The following is a 19,504-nucleotide window of genomic DNA, read 5'->3' as shown; positions in this document are numbered from 1 at the left end:
TTAACTTTCTACTAAAAGTCAGCCTTCAGTGTCCAGAGAGAATATAAACAAACCAGCCTCAGACCAGGGTCTAAAAATGGGATATGATCAAACAGCTCTAAGGCTTTAAAAAACCTCTTATTATGTTTTCCCAGAAGTAATTGACACTGTCAGTTTTTGTTCCTAATGCGGTGATAATGGCACGGTGCTCTGGGGAGGCGGAGGAGCTGGACTCAGCCTTGGTGGCAGCAGGGTTTCTGTGCAAGGGAGAGACCTTTCACTCCTGTGGGTGAAATCCAAGCCTTGCTGAAATTAGTGGCACTTTTGCAGTCGCTTTGTTAGAGTCATGGTTTCACTGTCTTCCCAAGCCTGACATGCTGTTGTACTGTACTGTGACTCTATAGACTAAAATGCAGTTGGCTTGGATTGAGACAAGAATTAGGGGAGAAAGGATGCCACAGTTTTGTTATTTCAGGGAGATGGGATTACACTTCAGCAAGAAGCCTGTTTGCAATGTTTCCATAATTTGTTTATATTCTTAGCAGACTGAGCTTCCAGGATTTTGACACATCCATGCGGGCCAAGTGATGGGTCAGTATGGCAGCTTTCTGTTTTATTGAGCTCTTCATGGCTGTAAGAGTGTTCTTTAGTTTTAACAATGGATGACTTGGGTAAAAATGCGTCTAGGCTACTGTTTGGGTAAATCTTTGTCAGTTTTGGAAAAGCATGAAACAAAAAATTTAAAACCCATTTCATCAGGTTCTCAGGTCCTATAAATCAATGTGTGGCTCAGAAGCAACTCAAAACACATCTTGATACTTTATCTGTGCTGTTTACATATTGTGTTCATTGCATTTTTAATTTCCAACATTGTTTTTTGAATCAGTGGCTCATATAAGAATGTTACTACTGTTTGGTATTGTTGCTGCAAAATTTTTAGTGATCCTTTAAAAATTAGAATTCACAATGCAAGATCCATTTGTATTTGAAAACACAATTTAACATTTTCTTTCTGCTTTTGTCTAGTCTTTAACACAAAAAACCTTGGATCATGAAAAAATTCCAAATTTTTGTTATTAAACAAAGAAGAGAAAACCAATAATTTTTGAATTATCTGTTTCAGACATGTTTACATTATGAATCTCTTAACTTAAGACTCTGTGTGGTATACAGTTCTAATTTTATCCAGTGACACGTACAAGAAAAAGTATGAAAATATATATAATCACACTGTGAGAGATCAGAGACATAGTGCTAACAAGTGAATATTGAATTGCATTTTTCATTGTCCTTAAAGAATTTGTCTTCATCACTTTGTTTGAGATGATGGTAACAGTATTATGCATTTGGGTTATGTGAACAGTTGTTGATTTTGGAACTTTGTTCATTCTTAGTTCCTTTTCTCATTTTATTTTTAGGAAAAAAAAAAAAAGAAAAGAAAAGAAAACAACCCTCAAAACAACACAAAACCATCTGAAGAGGTGAAACCCCCCAGTTCCTAGAAAGGATCCAGCTGCGTTAACTATCCAAGCGCCTGTTGGAAAAAAAAGCATTCTGACAACTGGAGAGCAGATGCAATGTGTGGAGTCAGGGAGGTCAATAAAAACAAGTAGAAAAAGAAACCAAGGAAACAAGTGAAAAGAGAAAGAGTATTAGAGTATTAATACAGGATATTAGATCTCTCATGATAATATTAAACGGAATAGAATGAGAAAAAGAAGAAGAATCACCACAGGAGCTGACAAAACGTGAGAGAAAAAATAAGAGACATAGGATCTTAGCTACACTAGCCTGAATCCAGGGTGAATCCTGATTTCACTAATATCATGATAATTTTATATAGCGGGGATAAAAGCTATTCTGTGAAGCCATCCGGAACCGTTGCCCTGGATGGGCAATTCAGCGCGGCTGGACGGGGCTTTGAGCAGGCTGGTTGCTGCACGGCTGCTCCGAACGCAGGGACAAATCCAGGTCTTTCCCGGCAGCAGCGACTGAAGGTACCAGCAGCAGCGAGAGCTGGGGCAGGGTGCATGGGGGGAAGGAAGGAGAGGGCAGAGAAGGGTCAGAGAGGCTTCTAGGGCAGCCTCGGACCCCACTTCCATCCCGGTCATGGCCACCCCTCGCAGCTGCCGCTCTCCTGGCACCTCGCCTCTGTTAAGAGATGCCTGTGAGGCATCAGTAGGTAACGCTAAAACACGATCCCCTGCGTGACCCTGCCCACATCCCCAGGGTATGCACGGGCCGAGTTTCCCCCTTTCCTCCCGCTCCGTGTTTTCAGAATTAACTTATATTTATTCCTTGCAGCAATTAAACCTTCTTGGTGTGTGTGTACTTAGGGGGTTCCAGTGAGAGAGAAAATGTCTCCGCTTGACCTCCCCAAAATCAAAGCCCGCAAACTCTCATGTTTGCTCTCTCAGGAGGGCGCAGACGGCTTCCCTGGCCGGCCCCGCCGGTGCCGGCAAGGCTGCGAGGCATCCCGGCCATCTGCCGCACCTCGGCCCCGACGGGCCGGGCCGGGCACTGCTCCGCCAGCTCCTGCTCCGTGCGAGCCACTGCGCTGGCCGCCCACACGCAAGGACAGAACTGGTCCCGGGAAGAAAATCATGACAACAAGCGGTCGTGTCCAGATGTTCGGCTTCCCTGGCCCCGTGACACACGGCGTGGACTTTTCAGGCTGGATTTCAAAGAAAAGGGAAGTGTTGTTTATTTTTTAAAAGGCAGAAAGCGCTGGGTTAAAATGCACACACCGAGATTTCCCTGGCAGGCGACTGGGCAGGAACCAAACCCTCTGGAATCCTGTTCCACACACTGGAAGTGCTCCACTGCCCCAGCCCAGTCTTCCTTCAAAACAACCATTTAGAAATATTTTAAAGCAAGCAGGCGATGTAACACAAACCAAAGGGCCTTGGACCTTCATTTCTTCCCCTTCCCTTTTACAAAAATTACATATATTAAGAAATCTACAACATACTGAGCCTCTCCATCCATCCTCTCCCCAGCTCCTCCCCCGAGACCCGAGCGCACGCTGCTCCAAACACTCCTGGTTTTGCATCCTGCACCTACACCGTCCTGGCTGCGATGGGAGAAGCCGAGGTAGGAGCCAAGGCTCTGCGTCCCCAGGAGGGAGGTGCCGAGGCCACCTGCTCGGTGCCGCTCCCCGCCTGGCTCAGGCGCTCCCTAACTCGCCTCCTGCCTGCTGCATCCGTCCAGGAGCTCAGTCATGAAGGAGATGTACACTATGGCCAGACGCAAGGTCTCTATCCGGGAGAGCCTCTTCTCGTAGGCGAAGGTGGGCACCTTTTTCCTCAGCTGATCGAACGCCTCGTTGAGGTTGAACATTCTCTTCCTCTCCCGTATATTGGCAGCCTGGCGCTGGGCGTATGTGATGACCCGCTTTCGCCTGGGTCTATCGAGGAGAGAAGCGCTACGCGACCTCTCCTCTTCCTCCTCCTCTTCCTCGTCTTCGGGATCTCCATCTCCGAAGGCAGCCAGGGGCAGCCCTCGGGCCATCCCCTCCCGGAGTGACAGGGCTCTATCGCCGAAAGGGGGCCCGGCGGTGACGTCGCAGAGTCCCAGGCCCGACCCGGTCCCGGGGGGTCCCTGGGGGGCTCCCAGGGAGAGATCGGCCACAAAATCCAGCACGGAGGCCCCAAGCAGCCCCTCCGGACAGGGCACTTGCGGGGCTCTGCTGTGCAACTCATCCAGCAGTCCCGGGAGCTGGTGGGTTGGGAAGAGGCTGGCTGACATCTTACTTCAGAGAGGGCTGAATTTGGTCCCCCATCCCCAGCCCCAGCGATGTTAATATTTATAACCCCCCGGATAACAGGATTAGCAGGACTAGAAAGAGCGGCTGTAAAATTTCTCGCCGTGATACTGATGAGAGGAGACAGGCAATCCCCTCAGGGACGCGTGGACGCTCCCGAGAGAGGAGTCCCCAGCGAGTCAATCCTGTCACAGCGATCAAGGACAGTTCCTTCTTGGCAAAACCCTCCGCTCTTACCTGCTGAGCACTTTTGTCTCTTCTTACACACCCGCAACCAAACGATTTTCAGCCTCTTTAAAGCCAGCAACCGCAGAGCCAGGTCTCCACTGGACTTATTTTCCTGCTTTCTGTCGGTATCTCTGAACCCTGAAAGCCAGTCTGACGACTGATGTCAGGCAAGTGCGTGTATGCTTTTAATGATGTCCTGAAGAGGGGACCTGCACGCAGAAGGTCGCTGGGGAATGTTTACCCTGTATCCCAGCGCAATGGGAACTGAATGACAGGACCTCCATTAGCCTAAGTAAGCATTGTAGGGGACCCGATATTGCATTCCCAGTAGTAACTGTTGGAATCGTCTCTCCCTTCCCCCTAAACCCCCTTCAATCACAGTTCAAACATCTTTCCAGTAAAAGGCCGCTTCGTATAGCTCATTTCGGTTCGGGCAATCTCAGAGCACTTGTTTTCAAACTCCTTTCTCCTGCCCATGAGACGAGGATAAGATGGTCTTATTCAGGGAAGCGGTTGCTCTTACACCTTTGGTACAGCCTCCCCGGTCACCGGCAGTGCCGAGGAATCAACTAATAACACTGGATACGTACCGCAAAATACCGTGAAATGCACATAAACACACCTACCCGCACACCCGATACCGCTGAATACCTTTCTTTGATCAAGGTTGCCTTGAGGACGGACTCTGGGGATTGTTTTGCTTTTGCCTTGGGATACTGGAAGAGTGGCTGTGTCTTCACCCTTCCGCACCCTAGACTCCCTCTAAATAAACAGCCTGGTCCTGGCAACCCCCGGCAGTGTCAGATACAGCCCGGTCGAATCGGATCGATTTTCTTTGGCACGCGATTTGTGCATACAGCTGTCTCAGGAGTGGCTGCCCATCACTCCTGCGCTGCATTCTTAAAGCCTAATCTTCGCCTTTGTCATGCAGCGTTGTCACTCTCGCTTTGGGACTAATTAGTCTCTAATTTCTAAGGGGATTTCAAAGCCCACCAGATCAAAGGAAGCTGGTGGGGGGAGGCCGAAGGATCCCTCTCCGCAAAAATACTTCCTCTTTGACTGCAGGACCGTAAACGTTTCCCCCCGCTTATCGGGATTTGCCGTCATTTACAACTCAGTGAGCGAACCACGCATCCCCTTTCCTGGGAGAGATGCAGCAGGAAAAGTTACTTCCCCTTCCCACTTCTCCCCCCTCCTCTACCCTGAACTCCGCGGGCTTCCATCGGCGGGGCTGGGCAGGGCGGTGCGGGGGCCGCGGAAGGTGCGCGGGGTGCGGGTACTTTGGACAGCTCCGGGCAGGGGCGGCCGCGCCCCGCGGCAGCGCCGGCACTGCGGGTACCCGGCGGGCCCCTCCTCCGAGCAGACAGCCCACCTCTCCCCATCGTGTCGCACCGCCACCACCTCCACTGCTTGGATAACAGGCGAAAAACAGGGCGACTGCCTGTATTCTTAGTAGCGCCAACTTTTCTGAGCGAGCAAGGAGAGAGCCGCTCAGAGACACGCTTATTTGTAACAAAAATGGTACGGTAAAACCCTTGGTGAACGAACTAATAAGGCAAAGACGAGGTGTAAAACATCTGTTAAGAGTGGTGTTGCCTAGAGAACATCCAAAAGTAGGTTGAAGAGCTCTAAATGTTAAGTATTTTATATAAAAACTCTCAATGGAAGAAAGATCAGATGTATTTTCATGATTGACCCGCAAAGAAATGTAACTTATTTGAACCCCTTTTAGGTGAGGTGACAAGTATTTCTTTTAAAGACATGGAGGTATAAATTAAGGGCAAATGACAGCAAAGATGTGTGACCACAGGATTCAACATTATTGGGAAAATTCAAATACTTCAGACAGTAACATGAAATGAATGGAGAATTGTGAATTCATCACCTCTCTGTCAGTTGTCACGTGAATTCGCCTTTTGTGTGTGAAACCAGCATTTAGCAGCGGATAGAGCAGCCCTTCAATAAGGTCTCTTCAGAAAGAAGCTCTTACTCACATCTCTAATTTCAGATTTTTGCAGGGCACAAACTACAAGGATAACTGGGACTGAAAGAGTTTTATATTGCAAGAATGTAAAGGAAAAAGCTTTTTGAGTTAATATTGCACCACAAAGTGATATAACATGAACCATAAAAGATTAATGCAAGGTGTGCCTATCACTGAATTCTTGAAGCACTAAAGACAGGACTAAAACAGGACTATGAGGTCCCAGCAGCAAATGAAGACTTACTGCCAAGGTGAATCATCCTGTCAAACAATTTTTTTTCTCCTTTGTATCCTGTTTTTTTCCCCATCACATTTTTGCTAAATTATAGATTTTTCTCTTATATTGACTACTTTAAGTTATATATAATAAGGTCAATGAACTGTGATTTGTAGTATGTTTTCAAACTTTATTTTTCTTCATATTTCCTGATTTTTATCGCATTGGGGAAAGTATGGAGGTGAGAAAATGCATAATATATATCCAATGATGCAAGAGACAGGTTTTCAGCACATAGATAATGCAACAATGAAGGAGAAGCAGGATGAACCCTCTTAAGAGGCGAGTTCAGGGTTTATTACTCTGAAATCTCAGACCAAATTAGGTGCTCTGAAGTCTGTTCTGGATTTGTTTTAACTATGAATGCAGTTTGCCTTATGATTATTTACCTTCCTTCACCCATCTCTTATCCTATCTTTTCATTTCACTTGCTTATGAATAAAATTTTGATCATAGGATGCTTCGAGATGCTAAGCACTGATGGCTACAGTTTCAAACCCCAGTGCTGTTATTGCCATAATTCTTCTTCTTCAGAAATATCTATAATATGACTCTTGATGCTTTTCTGATCTATTACCTCTGTCCTCTTCTATCCACCCTTAATTATGTTTCAATTGTCAACAGTTTTGAAAATCGTTGTCTCTTAACATATGTCCCTATATAACAAATCTAATACCATTTGTACTAGCAGGAACAAAGCTAACATGCATTTTATATCAAAGCACTTCTATGGAAATAGTTTGACTCCTTTTATAACCGTGTGAACTGTGTGCCTATGCTGATAATTGCCCACATTATTACACAGAAAAAGACAGGCCAGACCAGAACAGTGCAGTGTATGTGTGTGGAGACAGGGCCAGCTTGCAAGGGAATAGAGAGTTTGGAAGAATATTTTATCTTGGCACTTGATCAGTCAGGGTGAAGAGGAAGGCCTCTACTGACACCACCAATGAATTAAAACAAAACTGAAATATTTAAGCAAAGCAAGTGTAATACAGGTTATTGTGATGCCAGAAGAATGCCGTAGTATTCAGATGAAAGCATAGCAAAATGAGATTGACTGTGATATCACTGAAAGAATAAAAGGAGACTTCTAACGTTTCAGTGCATTATAAGGTTAAATAGGCAGTGGGCATTTGACTGTGACAAGAGTTTATGTTCAAAGATTTTAGCTCTGAGTCACTTGTGAAGCTGAAGGAGGCCTAACAAAAACTATAAAATGAATTGGTCAGTACTTTTTTGAGTGGCTTGCAACAAAATCAGAAAGGAGGAGGCCAATGATGTCAAAGTCAAAGCTAATATAGACCAGAGGAAGCAGTGTCTTGATGGCTGAAAGAGCTGGTAAAGCCTTTGTAATGTTGGAGGTAGGTGAAGTGCTCGAGGTGAGGATAAGGTTACTTCAGTTTGAGTTCTCCAGTCTCATGTGCTTAAAGAATGATTGATTCCATCATCTGAGAAAAATAACATGGATACTAGAAGTGGGCTCATGTTATCTAACTGCTCAGTCTTATCCAAGTATCAAGTAATCAAGGAGATATCCTTGCAGTCCTGCAGAGATGTGAGCATGTGTAGTGAACTTTGCAGTCTACTTGAAGTCTGTCTACCCAGATGGACTGTCTGAGGAGCTTGGAGGTACTGGCTGCAGTTCTGTGGGATGAAACTTAGCTCTAAAATTAACAGTTTATGAATAAAGACTTAAAAAGAAAAATAAAATCCAGTAAGGTGTATATCCAGAGTAAGTGGGGAAAAAACAACTGATTATATTTGAGTGCAGTGACTAGAATTTGAGTCTGTAAGAATACTCTGCCACTTTTTTTTCCCCCCCTAAATAGTGTAGCTGTATAGGTAGTATAAGAATTAACTTTATTCCTTATGTTGATGATATATGTGAGAAACCTCTCCTCACAAAGCAGGTGAAGGCCATCATACAAGTTCAGCAGAGGGACCACTTCTGTTCTTAAAACCAAAATGTATCCAGTGAGCCAAAGCTTTACAGTCTGGTCCTATCAGTAATTTCGGGCTCTGATCCTACGTGCTGTATTAATGCATTCCTGTGTCACAGCCTGCCTTTAATAGGACTCCAATTTGAATACAAACACCTACTTACAGAGATCAGGTTTCACAATTTGGCTCTCCCAGACAGAAATGTGACATTCAGTAACATCATTATTCCCTGACACAGGAAATCATTAGGAAAAATCAATATTTTGGGAAAAATGTAATAAAACTAGGTATGTTCTGCCAGTAAAGTCCAGTTCATTTCTATTTACAGTGGTATTACACACCATTTGAAGAGTTTAAAGAAGTAACTGTTGATATTTCCCCATACGGGACCAAACGATGAAGAAAAAGTTTGAAACTGTAATCTTGGGTAAATCACAGACAAATGAAATGAACAGCTGTGGTTAGGGTGTGATGTGATTCATCATGCTTGCAAAGTTTTATGAATGATACTTTTTCCCTTAATCATAACCTTAGGGGTGGGAGGGATGGAGAACAGGACATGTATTAAGGTTGGAATGACAAATTTAACTTTGAATTTCCTGGCTTTTTATCAGCATGCATGAAAAAATGTAATGTTATTTAAACATAGCTTCTTTCATCTCGATTTTGTTTTATAAATATTGTTTGTGGAAATGGAATGCAATAAAATATATGTTCTTTACCTAGAAGTCTAGATTTTTTTCCAAATCTCTATTACAATTATTTAATTTTATTGTCATGTAATTATGTACTAGAGACATTGATTGTTTTTTTCTCTTTCACTTTCCACAATTTGTAAAATGCAGGGAAATGTAAGTCTGAGATCTCTTGTCATGTGAAGATTTTGCTTATATATTAACAGAATGAATCCTGGTGGACCAAGGTTCATTACCAGAATCCTGTATGTAGGCTCCATTTTTTCATTTGGTGGCATCACCTTCAGTCACAGGAACCATTTTGTCTTTTGACCTGCTCAGCTTTGGATCTTCTTATCATGACAGTACACATACCAAGGAGGATCTTCTACCTTTTATTCCACTCCTGCCCCCCGCCTCCTTTTTTTAGAACTGGAATTACCAGATTTTTTTTATAGTTCACAGGTGCATGTCCTGCAACAAGCAAGGAGGCCAAACTGCTTGCTGAACTGAAACTCATCTCTAAAAAGCAAGTCGTCTTTGCCAAGCTTCTCAACCATCCACTGCCTTGCTAGCTTCTGGCTTTGTTATTCTCCTAAGGGTATGGAACTTCCTTCCTTAATAGTCCCTCTTAACAGCTTTTGTCTTCGTGCATATTTATGACAATAGTCTACAATTACAATATCACATAGTATCTTTCACACTGAATTTCCATCTCATTGCCATTCAATGTATCAAAAGCAGCTAATATGAATAACACTTACTTATTGTTGCTTAGTGATTCACTTTCTTTGTTTTTGTTTTTGTTTTTTTTTTGTCGTTCATACAAATGAAGCTCAGATGTCGTAGCATTGAAAATGATTTTAATTTTTCAAAATCCAAATTCTGTCCAGTGAAGAGAAAATATAACATAGGAGGACTGAAGCTAAAAGTTTTAGTAACTATTGTAGTGCTACTCATGGACTCATGATTTGAGGGCACAATAGTAAATGAAGCTATACACAAGGAGTACATTTTGAAAGCAAATTGCAAACAAAAATTTGCACCCAACTGTATGTTCAAGGCTAGAGAGTGAGGAATGAGAACTCATAGTCCACCTATTCTATAAAGTCACTGATCTCAATGCAGTTTGTTCATGTCCTGTCCCAGGTCATCCTTGCTTCAGATTTACCCAACTTCAGAGAATTACTAAATAACAAAGTCCCCTTTAGGGATTTTCCCCAGGCTAAAAATGAGGAAAGACAGCCTCAATTCATCTGCACAAAGGACATGGTGAATCACTGACAACTTCATCCTTGTCTTTAACATAGCCTCAGACCATGAGTGCAATTATGAAAACACTTGAAGAAGGACCTGCAGATATTAACTGTTAGTCACATAAATGCAGGGTCCTGGCTATGGTATGTTTTGTCAACACTAGAGTAAGTGAGTTGTAGAAAGTAATATTATTCCGTTACTCTGTCTTTTTATGTTGGCTTCTGTTCAAACATCATGTAGAAACATCTAAATGGCAAGTATGGATACATAAATACTGCACCAGCAAAATGTGCAAGTGTATCACCTTTGAAGGGATGAACTGAAGAGAAGTAAGGTCAATTATTTGCGTTGGATTACCAAAATACATTAGTTGCAAATCTAAGAACAAACCTACTATTTCTGGTCTGCTAGCTTAATTCTTTAATTGCTAGGTAATCCTGGCTCATGAACTTGGGGAAAGTCAAATCATTTGCTTTTGCTTTCAAAGCTAAACCTCTCTGGGATTATCTCATTTGTGAGACCAGATCCAGAAAAAATAAGTTAGAAATAGAACAATCCCTTTTAACTTTAACTCCAGAAAGAATGAATAATTGAGCAAATCTATTTTCTTTCCTATTTTTTCAGAAATAAAAAAGACACACAGGAATCTCATTTTACTTAACTCAGGTATAAAATCAACATTATGAATTAAAAACTTGATATACAGTAGTCTACAGTAGTCAGTCAGAATGAGTGTCCTCGGATGTTGAAGATTAGCCATGGTGGTTTTGCTTTAGTCTTTATTGCTATGAGAGATTTTTTCCAGGATTTCTTGACTCATTCCTCTAAGCCTGTGTTGAAAGGGAGTTTCTTAATGCATTCTGAAGCAATCACATAATTTAATTTTTTTTATTTGCCTTTTAGTAATAAAGCTAATTTCTTCAGAATATTTTAAAATATGTATTAATTGCGTTGTGTATTTTTGAAAGAATTAATAATGTTTTATTTATTATTCAAACACAAACATAGCAATGATGTTTTAAAGAAGTTGAGATAACAGGGAGTTCTAGCTAATAACCTTTTAATATTAAAAATCATTATCTTACCAATAATTAAACTAAAATTAATCACTGGATAAAAACATCTGTAGATCTAAGTAGTCGCATAAAGTTACTAAATGACATATTTAACCCAGTGATTTTCTCATTGATAATGGACTCAACAAAATTTCCCACTGCTTGTGTATGCATGAGTGTAGACATTTTATAAAATAATTCTTCTAAGAGGGATGAAAAATAAGAAGAAACTTACAATACTATTCTGCAGCTAGGTGCTGTTTTCAGTTGGTGATAGAATTTGCTACATGGCCAGTCTTAAGGTTGATGGTAAAATCTTGGAAAAATAAAGGAGCTTATAAGGCCAAGAAGTCAAAGACTTAAAAATAAACACTTTTCCTTCCCCCTCCCTCCTCCAGCAGAAAGAAGCTCTCTAACACTGACTGGGAAAAGAAGACAAAAAAATTGAGTGGGTCCCTTCCAGAACCTGGACTCTTCAGATTTTATCTGCCACAGCTTCCCATTTTAATTTTCAAGTTTCCTGAGCAGACTGCTTACAGAAAAACAGCATGAAGCCACAGAAACTACTTTTGTCTATCAGTCTGTACAAATACATTCTCATTTCAGCTTCAAAAGTCAGAAAGTCATGACTGGAACATCAAGGACCAGTGCAGCCTAATGCAGCCACGTGACTGGCCTAAGACCTCACACTAACTCTCTTTTTGGCTAAATGGGAACCTTTCTGATGAAATGCAATGAGAACATGCAGTTCTCATTGGACAGTGGAAAGAAAACAGCCATAAAAGCACATTTATAGTACACTTTCTTGGTATTTAGGGACAATGCGAAGAACAACATTTAGTCTGAGCTAAAAGTTGTCAGGGGAATAAAAGATGGTGAGAGAAGACCCTGAAATTAGTTGCAAAGTAATGTTAAGGAAAAATGTGAGTTTGTTGAGGTGATACAGGAAAAGTTGTGAAAACTTAGTGAGAGGTGATACAGGAAAAGTTGAAGTAGACTTCATCTTTTTGTCTTGGTTTTCACAGGTAATGCCTGATCTCACACCTCTGTGTTGACCAATGCATTTTGGTAAAGATACAGAAACGCAATAATTCAGTAGACACAGGATATTACTGAAAGAAGTTTAAAGAGAGTGGAGATGGGTGGCACTAATTCAAGGCCACTGGAAAAGCTGGCTCCAGTGTTGCTGTCTCTGAAAAAAACTGTCATTACCAGGGAAGATACTGTGCAACCAAAAGTGGCAAATATGAAGCCCATCTTTAAGAAAAGGGAGGATTTGGGGAATGTTAGGCCATATTAATCCTTGTAAAGATTGTAAAGCATGTCCCTTTGTAATCCATCTCTAAACACATGAAAGCAATCAGGAATAACTAGTTCAGACTTTGCAATGAAAAATCGTGTTTGACCAACTTGATAGCCTGCTGTCAAGAGATGGCATGTTGAGGGGGCAGGAGGAAAACAATGGACACCTGGTCTTCAGGACAGCTTTTGACACTGCCCCCAAAAGGATTCCCTATGAAAGTTAAGACAGTATGGGCAATATAGACAGTTTGTTAGATGCATTGTAAATTGGCTCTACCACCACAGTAAAGGTGTAGTAAAATCAGTACTTTGAGTTCCAGCTGTTAATGAGCAAATTATCCTGTAGTTTGGTACTGGGACTCACATTTTTCAGTATTTCCATCAGCATCTGAGGTAAGATCACAGAATATGTCCTCAGATAAAAATGCAACTAGCACCAATACGGAGGAATGAATGACATGAAGAATTGAAAAAACTTTGATTCAAAGGATTCTTGAGAACTGGACCAACAAAAACATCATGAGTATTCTGAACCCAGGGCAGAACAACCTCATGTACCCATAAAGGTTGGGAAATGACAAGATTGTGATGGACTACAGGCAGAATATAAACCAGTACTTCAAATTGCACATGAGGTAAACCATGTATTGGATTATATTAGTGGGAATGTGGGAGCCAACCAAATGAAATTATTATTGTCCTGTTGTTTGCACTGATGAAGCTGTACAAGAAAAACAAAGCCTGGTTTGGAGCCCTGTAGCACCTGAGGGATGTTGAGAAACAAGAGGTTATGATGATGCATGTTGAAGATGATCATGGAGAGAGATTGAAGAAGATGGATTTCTTCAGTCTGATAAAGAGGCTAAGAAATGATCTATTAACACCCTATCAACCTGCAACTACTAGAAGGAGAGGTAAAAAGGCAGTAAAAATATTTTAATTGTGGCAGGCAGGTAATACAACACTAGAACAGGCTACCCAGAGAGGATGGGGAATCTTCATCCATGGAAGTTTTCTAGGCAGGATAGCACTAAGATATGCCTTACCTGACCTAGTGCTAGCTAGCAAAAGTAAGCTGCATATGGGAGAAATCTCCAAATGTTCCCTACAAAGGCTTTGGTTGTTCTTTAAAATGAAGTACTAACTGCAAAAGGCTGACTGCTGGGTAGAATGCTCACTACTCATAAGCAAGCAACAACAACAACAACAAAGTAAACAGTCAAACTATTAATTATCTAAAGAACTAATCTGGAAGATAGTATCTCTTTTAATGATTTATTTACAAAGCTATTCAAGCAACTAGAGCATAATTTCAGTGTTCAGTTTCTCACCTTGAAATTTGTTCCTATTCAGTCATTTGTAGTGAACAGACAATAACATCTGAAATGTTAAATTAAAAGAAAACATCACTATAGAATTGTCTTAATGATTAGATGCTATGTTACCTAAACAAAGAGTGGAAGCTCTCTAATTTGTACTGTAGAGGCAAAGATACTGTGTGTCATATATTTTTCTCTCTGCTTGTATTGTACAGAATTCCAGACTGAGCTGCAGTTTTTACAACATACAGAATACTCCACATGTGTGCAGTTTGGATTTCACAGGACTGTAAATAATTTTAACTGTTTGCATTCGTTGTTGGTTTTAATCTTTTTGATACATGAACTCTTGAATTTTTATCAGGTTTTCACAAAACTTTGATACAGAATTATGCATCTTAAAAAATTGCATGCCTTTACTGTAAGTCTGAGAAGAATTTATATCCCTAGGGCTTTCCTCTAGGATATCTTTTGACATCAAAAAGGTAAAATTATAAATAGATTCTTATTTCTTTCAGATGTTTATTTAATTTTTTTCTTCCAAACATTGTAATTTAATTTTAAAGTTCACTTTGAAAATAAACAATAAACGGAAGTTTTTTCAGAGATAATGCTTTCTCTTTGCTCAAAATAAAAGCAGACATCTGGTTCTAAATTATCATCTTTTAATTGTCAACCTAATCACTAGGTTTGGTGAATTTCAAAATGGCATTTATTTACCAATCAGAAAAATACATTGCTGACAGAAATCTCTCTTTTTGCACACGTATATGAATACAACATGTTCTCTTTTATTTTTCGTATGTATCCATTTACATCCACTTACAATGTTATACATTCAAAATATTGTAAATGCAACAAACATTCTTACTGTATAGTGCTTGCTATTTTATTTAATAGAAAAACCAGTTTATTCCATCAATGGGCCTATGTTTGTAGAAGTAAATATATAATATTCATTAGAACTCTATCTTTCTTCTCCTGGCTATCATTCACAGTCTATCGATATAAAACAAGTTCTATCTATCCTTCCACCCAGATGGTTGACGTTACATATGATTGCATGAAAGCTCTGATATGAAATGCCTATGGCTTACTGGATTACCCTCTCCCCACATGTTTCAAATTAATAATAAAAAAGAAAGAATAAAAGAACCAGTGCAATCTCGCTACAAAAGAACAAGAGTTTATTGTATAACAGGATTGCAGATGTGGAAAGGTGCTCATAATAAGGCTACACTATTTTTGTTTCATTGTGCATCTGGAATGCCAAAGGATCTTTAAGGGACTAGGAGCTCATGCTAGACAGTTTTGGCTTTTTGATTAACTTAATATTCAGAGAAACGATTAGGTTTTGTAAACTCTGTGCCATTCATCATCATATTGTCATTTATGTAATCACAAAATGATTTACAAAGTCAAGACTTTTTTTCTAATTTCTGAAACAATTTTAAGACATCAAAGACTTTCAGATAGAAACATCAAAGGGCAGTCCAAATCAGAGATTTCTGGCTAAGACAGTTCAGTTCATTTAATATCCTCTAGTTTTCTAAGGATTAAATTACAGCATATAAAATTCTTGGAATCTGTCTAAGTAAACTGTATCGTATATTTATTATTTATTACAGTATGGGTTTTTTTTTTTCTTTTTTTTTTTTTGTGGGGCAAAGTACTTAATGGCATAGAAGATACCATCTTTTCAATTTATCAAACAGGCAGCAAATTCTTATGAAATATTGGAGGTACAATGATCTAATCCTACTGGGAATGGAGAGATGTGTTAACTAAGGAAATATTTGTACATGAGCTCGGTATGAAATGATGTTCTTCTCTTGTAATCAGCCTGTTACAGAGGGATGTTTATATAAATTTAATAAAAATTAATAATTTGTAGTAGAGAAGCTGATCATATGAATGTCAGGAATTGCATATCACTGGCAGAGATGCAAGTCCAAGCCAGAGAATTTAGAAGGCACAAACATTGCAAACTGATCTACTCAAGAAATGAATCACTAAAGACTCAGAGGTTTATTTTTATTGTGCACAGCCAGGAATATAAAGAAATGCAGTTACCTTCAGTATCCACCTCAGAAAGACAGGATATTAGCGATTGCCTTCAAATAAGGAAAGTAGGTGAAAATGTGTGCCTGGTTTACCAAATATCTAGGAGGATCCTATCAGAGAGAACAGCTACGTGAGTTACAAGCTCTCTACAGAACCCATTCTTGTAGACTAATAATTAGATTTCTAAATGCTCATCCTTGAAAGGCATGCTACAACTCTTTCACAAGCAGACTACTGACTAGATGAACTGAGTTTCTAGGAATTTGATCTCATACTACTGTACAACAAGGTTTTACCTAGCTGGATTTCTATTCTAATGCTCACAACAAGCTGGGTTAGGTTCAAGACAGTTCAGAAGCTCAAGCAACAAAATGCATAGTTTGTAAGTAAAAACCCCATAACTCTTTCATATTTACATTCCTACTTTCTGTGTTAGGAAGATAATGAGATTACTTGTAGAACAGTCACATCAGACCTTGAATGCAGAATTATTGTTCAAGATAAAACTGCAGGGAGAAAAAGGTTCCATAAATATGAAGAAACACTTGACTTCTTACCAAGATTTTTATCTTTCAGATGTTTCAGCACAAAATTCTAAAAGGCATTGCTGTGTATAGACAATGAAGCTTATATTCTCTTTGCTGGTATCTATGGAAGTTTATTTTATATAAATACTTACTAAAAAAATTCTGCTGGTCTTGTGAGAGAATGTGAGAAGGGAGAACCTGTGCTATGCTGATACAACCCTGTTTCAAGAATGAAAGACATTCTGGGCATCCATTCTTACTTCTATCCAACATTTTATAGTCGCACAGACCATTGATGACACTTTGTGCCTATCCACTCAAAGCAGAGAGAAAGCAAACTCGTATGTAAGAGAGAGACAATTGCATCCTCTTCTGTACAGTTAATCCATCTGAGGCAAATACAGTAAACATGTTTAGACTGGGAATTTCTCTGTGTCTGGTTTCTTAACATATTTACAAGGTGCTCATCATGATGCACTACGTAGAATAGGTAATTTATATTAAGTGATAAAAGAACTTTTGTCAACTTGGTGTAGTTTAGCTTGAGTGCTGGTTAAAAGAGTCCCATGGGAAAGGATGGGGTTGGAGGAAGGGGACAAAGGCTCTTCTCAGACTCCATCAGGATTGGATTAAACCCAGGAAAGAAAATCAGGGCTCTAGAAACTTTCAGGGATGAACACAGGGAGCAACCAAGGAGGAAGCTTAGTAACTAAAGGCTAATTTTAGCAAGCTTTTGAAGATGAATTCTAACTTAAGTAGGGACTGGGATTTTCCTTTCATTGCTACCACATAACTGTTATAAAGAAGCCAGAGACTTTGATATCTAATTTAGTTAAGAAAATTGTAGAGATAGGGTTACAATCTCCTAGCATTGGAATAAATTCTTGTCCCAGTGTTAATACAGGGAGCTTTACTCAGGGATTTCTTCTGTTCTGCTATGCTTCTCTGTTTGCGTGTATTTGGATGAGTTGTGTATCTGCTGAAAGGGTTGTGGTTCTGTGAGGATTCTTTGAAAAAGCACTTGTAACTGCAGACTTGAATTTCTTAAAAAGTTTCTGGTTGTATTCAGAAAGGACATACAGACTTATACATAAACAATATTTTAATCATGGTGCTATTTGTCATTCCTCAGAATATTATCCAAGGAAAACAGGAAGCTTTAACAGGCTTTATGTTTCCTGAGACAAGGGCCATTTTTTAAGTGTTTTGTTCAATGCCTCCATGCAGTTAGGCTCAAATTCTTCCTTCAGGCATAGTTAAAATAAGAATGTTACACTAAACCCATGTCGTATTTGCCCCACTCCAGTGAATAAGAGAAGTATTATTTTAGGATTAACAGCCAACTCTTTCCACCACCCAGGAGAGTCCCCAGAAGAGGCATAGCACTCAAGCACCTGCAGTGCTCTCGCTCTCATACCCACACACACATTCTGTACTCTTACTTTTTCTACTCCCACTTTTCTTTAGGTCCCCTACAAGTGACACCTGCTCCCCTATATTCCCAGTATGCCCTAAGTAGCAGCAGCCTACTTTTTTCAGGCATACTGGGCATCTCCATCCTTTCCCTTACCCCTGGTCCTGTTCTTCAGTGTATTAGTGTATTCTATTATTCAGTGTGTTCAGTGTATTATCACTAGTCCTTGTCCTGGTGGCACTTTTCCTTACAATGTAAGTAATTTCATTCATTCCTCATGATCATGTGGATACTGGACATTGATTTCTGTATGTTTTTGTCCAAGTGACAGTTTATGAACACTCACTAATGTATTCTGTAAGATTTATTTTTATTTTAGATTTTAATTTATTGTCCTAAAAAGTTGCAGTGACATTGCTTATCAGTCATTGGCAAGCAGCTAGCTTTGCCTAATAATACTGATGTAACTAAGAAAACGTTGCATTTGGAGAATGTAGATTTTAAAACTTCAGTTTGACATTACTTGCCCTAAAAGTGGGTAGAGTTATGTTCGTATGTTTGTAAGTTTAAATATTAGCAGCTCCAATTCTTTTTCGACAACTTAAGGAATTCAGAAAGAGCAGATTTTCTCATCTGCATTGTATTCCTTCCGATGAATTGCACAGGTAGTGAGTCTTTCAAGACTGTGGTATAACAGTATTTCTGTTTCACTCAGTAAGCAGAGCAGCAATTACTTCCTTAGTGCTAAAGATGAATCCAGTCAGGCATTTTTATTTAAAGAGGTTTGGATTCAACGAGAATTTGGAGTTGAGCAGAACTTGGCCATATGATTTAGTTCTGGCTTATTTTCTTAAACACAAATTAAATATTTTCATCTGTCTAATCAGTCAGAAAATGCTGCAACAATTTGGTTTGGAGTTAAGTCCCCCATATGGTTTTTTTGTGGGTCCTCAGTCAGCAAGTTAAAAAGGAAAAACTGTTATTTGTAAAAGACTACACACAAAATCATGTCATCTCAAATAAGCAGCTCATAATACTTCACTAATAACATCTATATATATAGGTCTCGGATGGTGATCTCAGGAGATTTATTTCAAAAGTCTGTGAGAAGAATTTTGATGTGTGAATTGCTGGTATGGCTGTTTGGATCTTTCATGATACCTTTGTGGAGGAGGAGATAAAAAAAATCTCTAGAAGAGGGTCCTGTGGCAAGACAAGATTTCTTATGTCCCTGTGCATTAGCTGACACCAAAAGGGGAACCACAGACTGAGCAGAGATTTGAAATACGACATCCCTCTAATAGAATAGCAGGTCTGAAATCCTGAGACCTGAAGGGGTATGACTATTCAAAGTCGAAGTTTCCCCACACATGTTCCTTTTTCCTATGCAGTTATTTAGTTCCATTTAACAATGAGGACTTTGGCAGTTTTTTGTGAAGAGCATGTGAACTGGGTGCAATTCGTTTAGTTGGGGCTTAACTCACCTATAAGATGGTCCTTTACAATATGAAGTGATTTCTACCCTGTTGATTAACTGACCCAGTTGAATAAATGACTCATGCAAATGTTCAAACAGCATCGTTACGTGTATGAACAGCATCACTGGGCTGGTGCGTTACTGAGCGGTGGTGAGGTCTTGCGTGGTATGTGTGTTGTCTGTTCCTAGCAACTTCTTCGAGCATTAACTGACACTTGAGAGATGAATAGCAGCTCATGG

The 19,504-nt window shown here is 40.0% G+C and overlaps 1 protein-coding gene across 1 annotated transcript; it reads right to left on the bottom strand.

The window, feature by feature from the left end:
• Window positions 1–3,156: 3,156 nt before the first annotated feature.
• On the bottom strand, window positions 3,157–3,726 carry FERD3L (Fer3 like bHLH transcription factor). Its single transcript, XM_050320336.1, has one exon. It carries the CDS (start codon window positions 3,724–3,726, stop codon window positions 3,157–3,159), a length of 570 nt encoding a protein of 189 aa, XP_050176293.1.
• Between the last annotated feature and the right edge of the window lie 15,778 nt (window positions 3,727–19,504).

Source organism: Myiozetetes cayanensis, unplaced genomic scaffold (assembly GCF_022539395.1).
Source record: "Myiozetetes cayanensis isolate MyiCay16 unplaced genomic scaffold, myiCay2020 scf1, whole genome shotgun sequence".
NCBI classification, from domain to species: Eukaryota; Metazoa; Chordata; class Aves; order Passeriformes; family Tyrannidae; genus Myiozetetes; species Myiozetetes cayanensis.
This window is presented reverse-complemented; position numbering and strand designations above follow the sequence as displayed.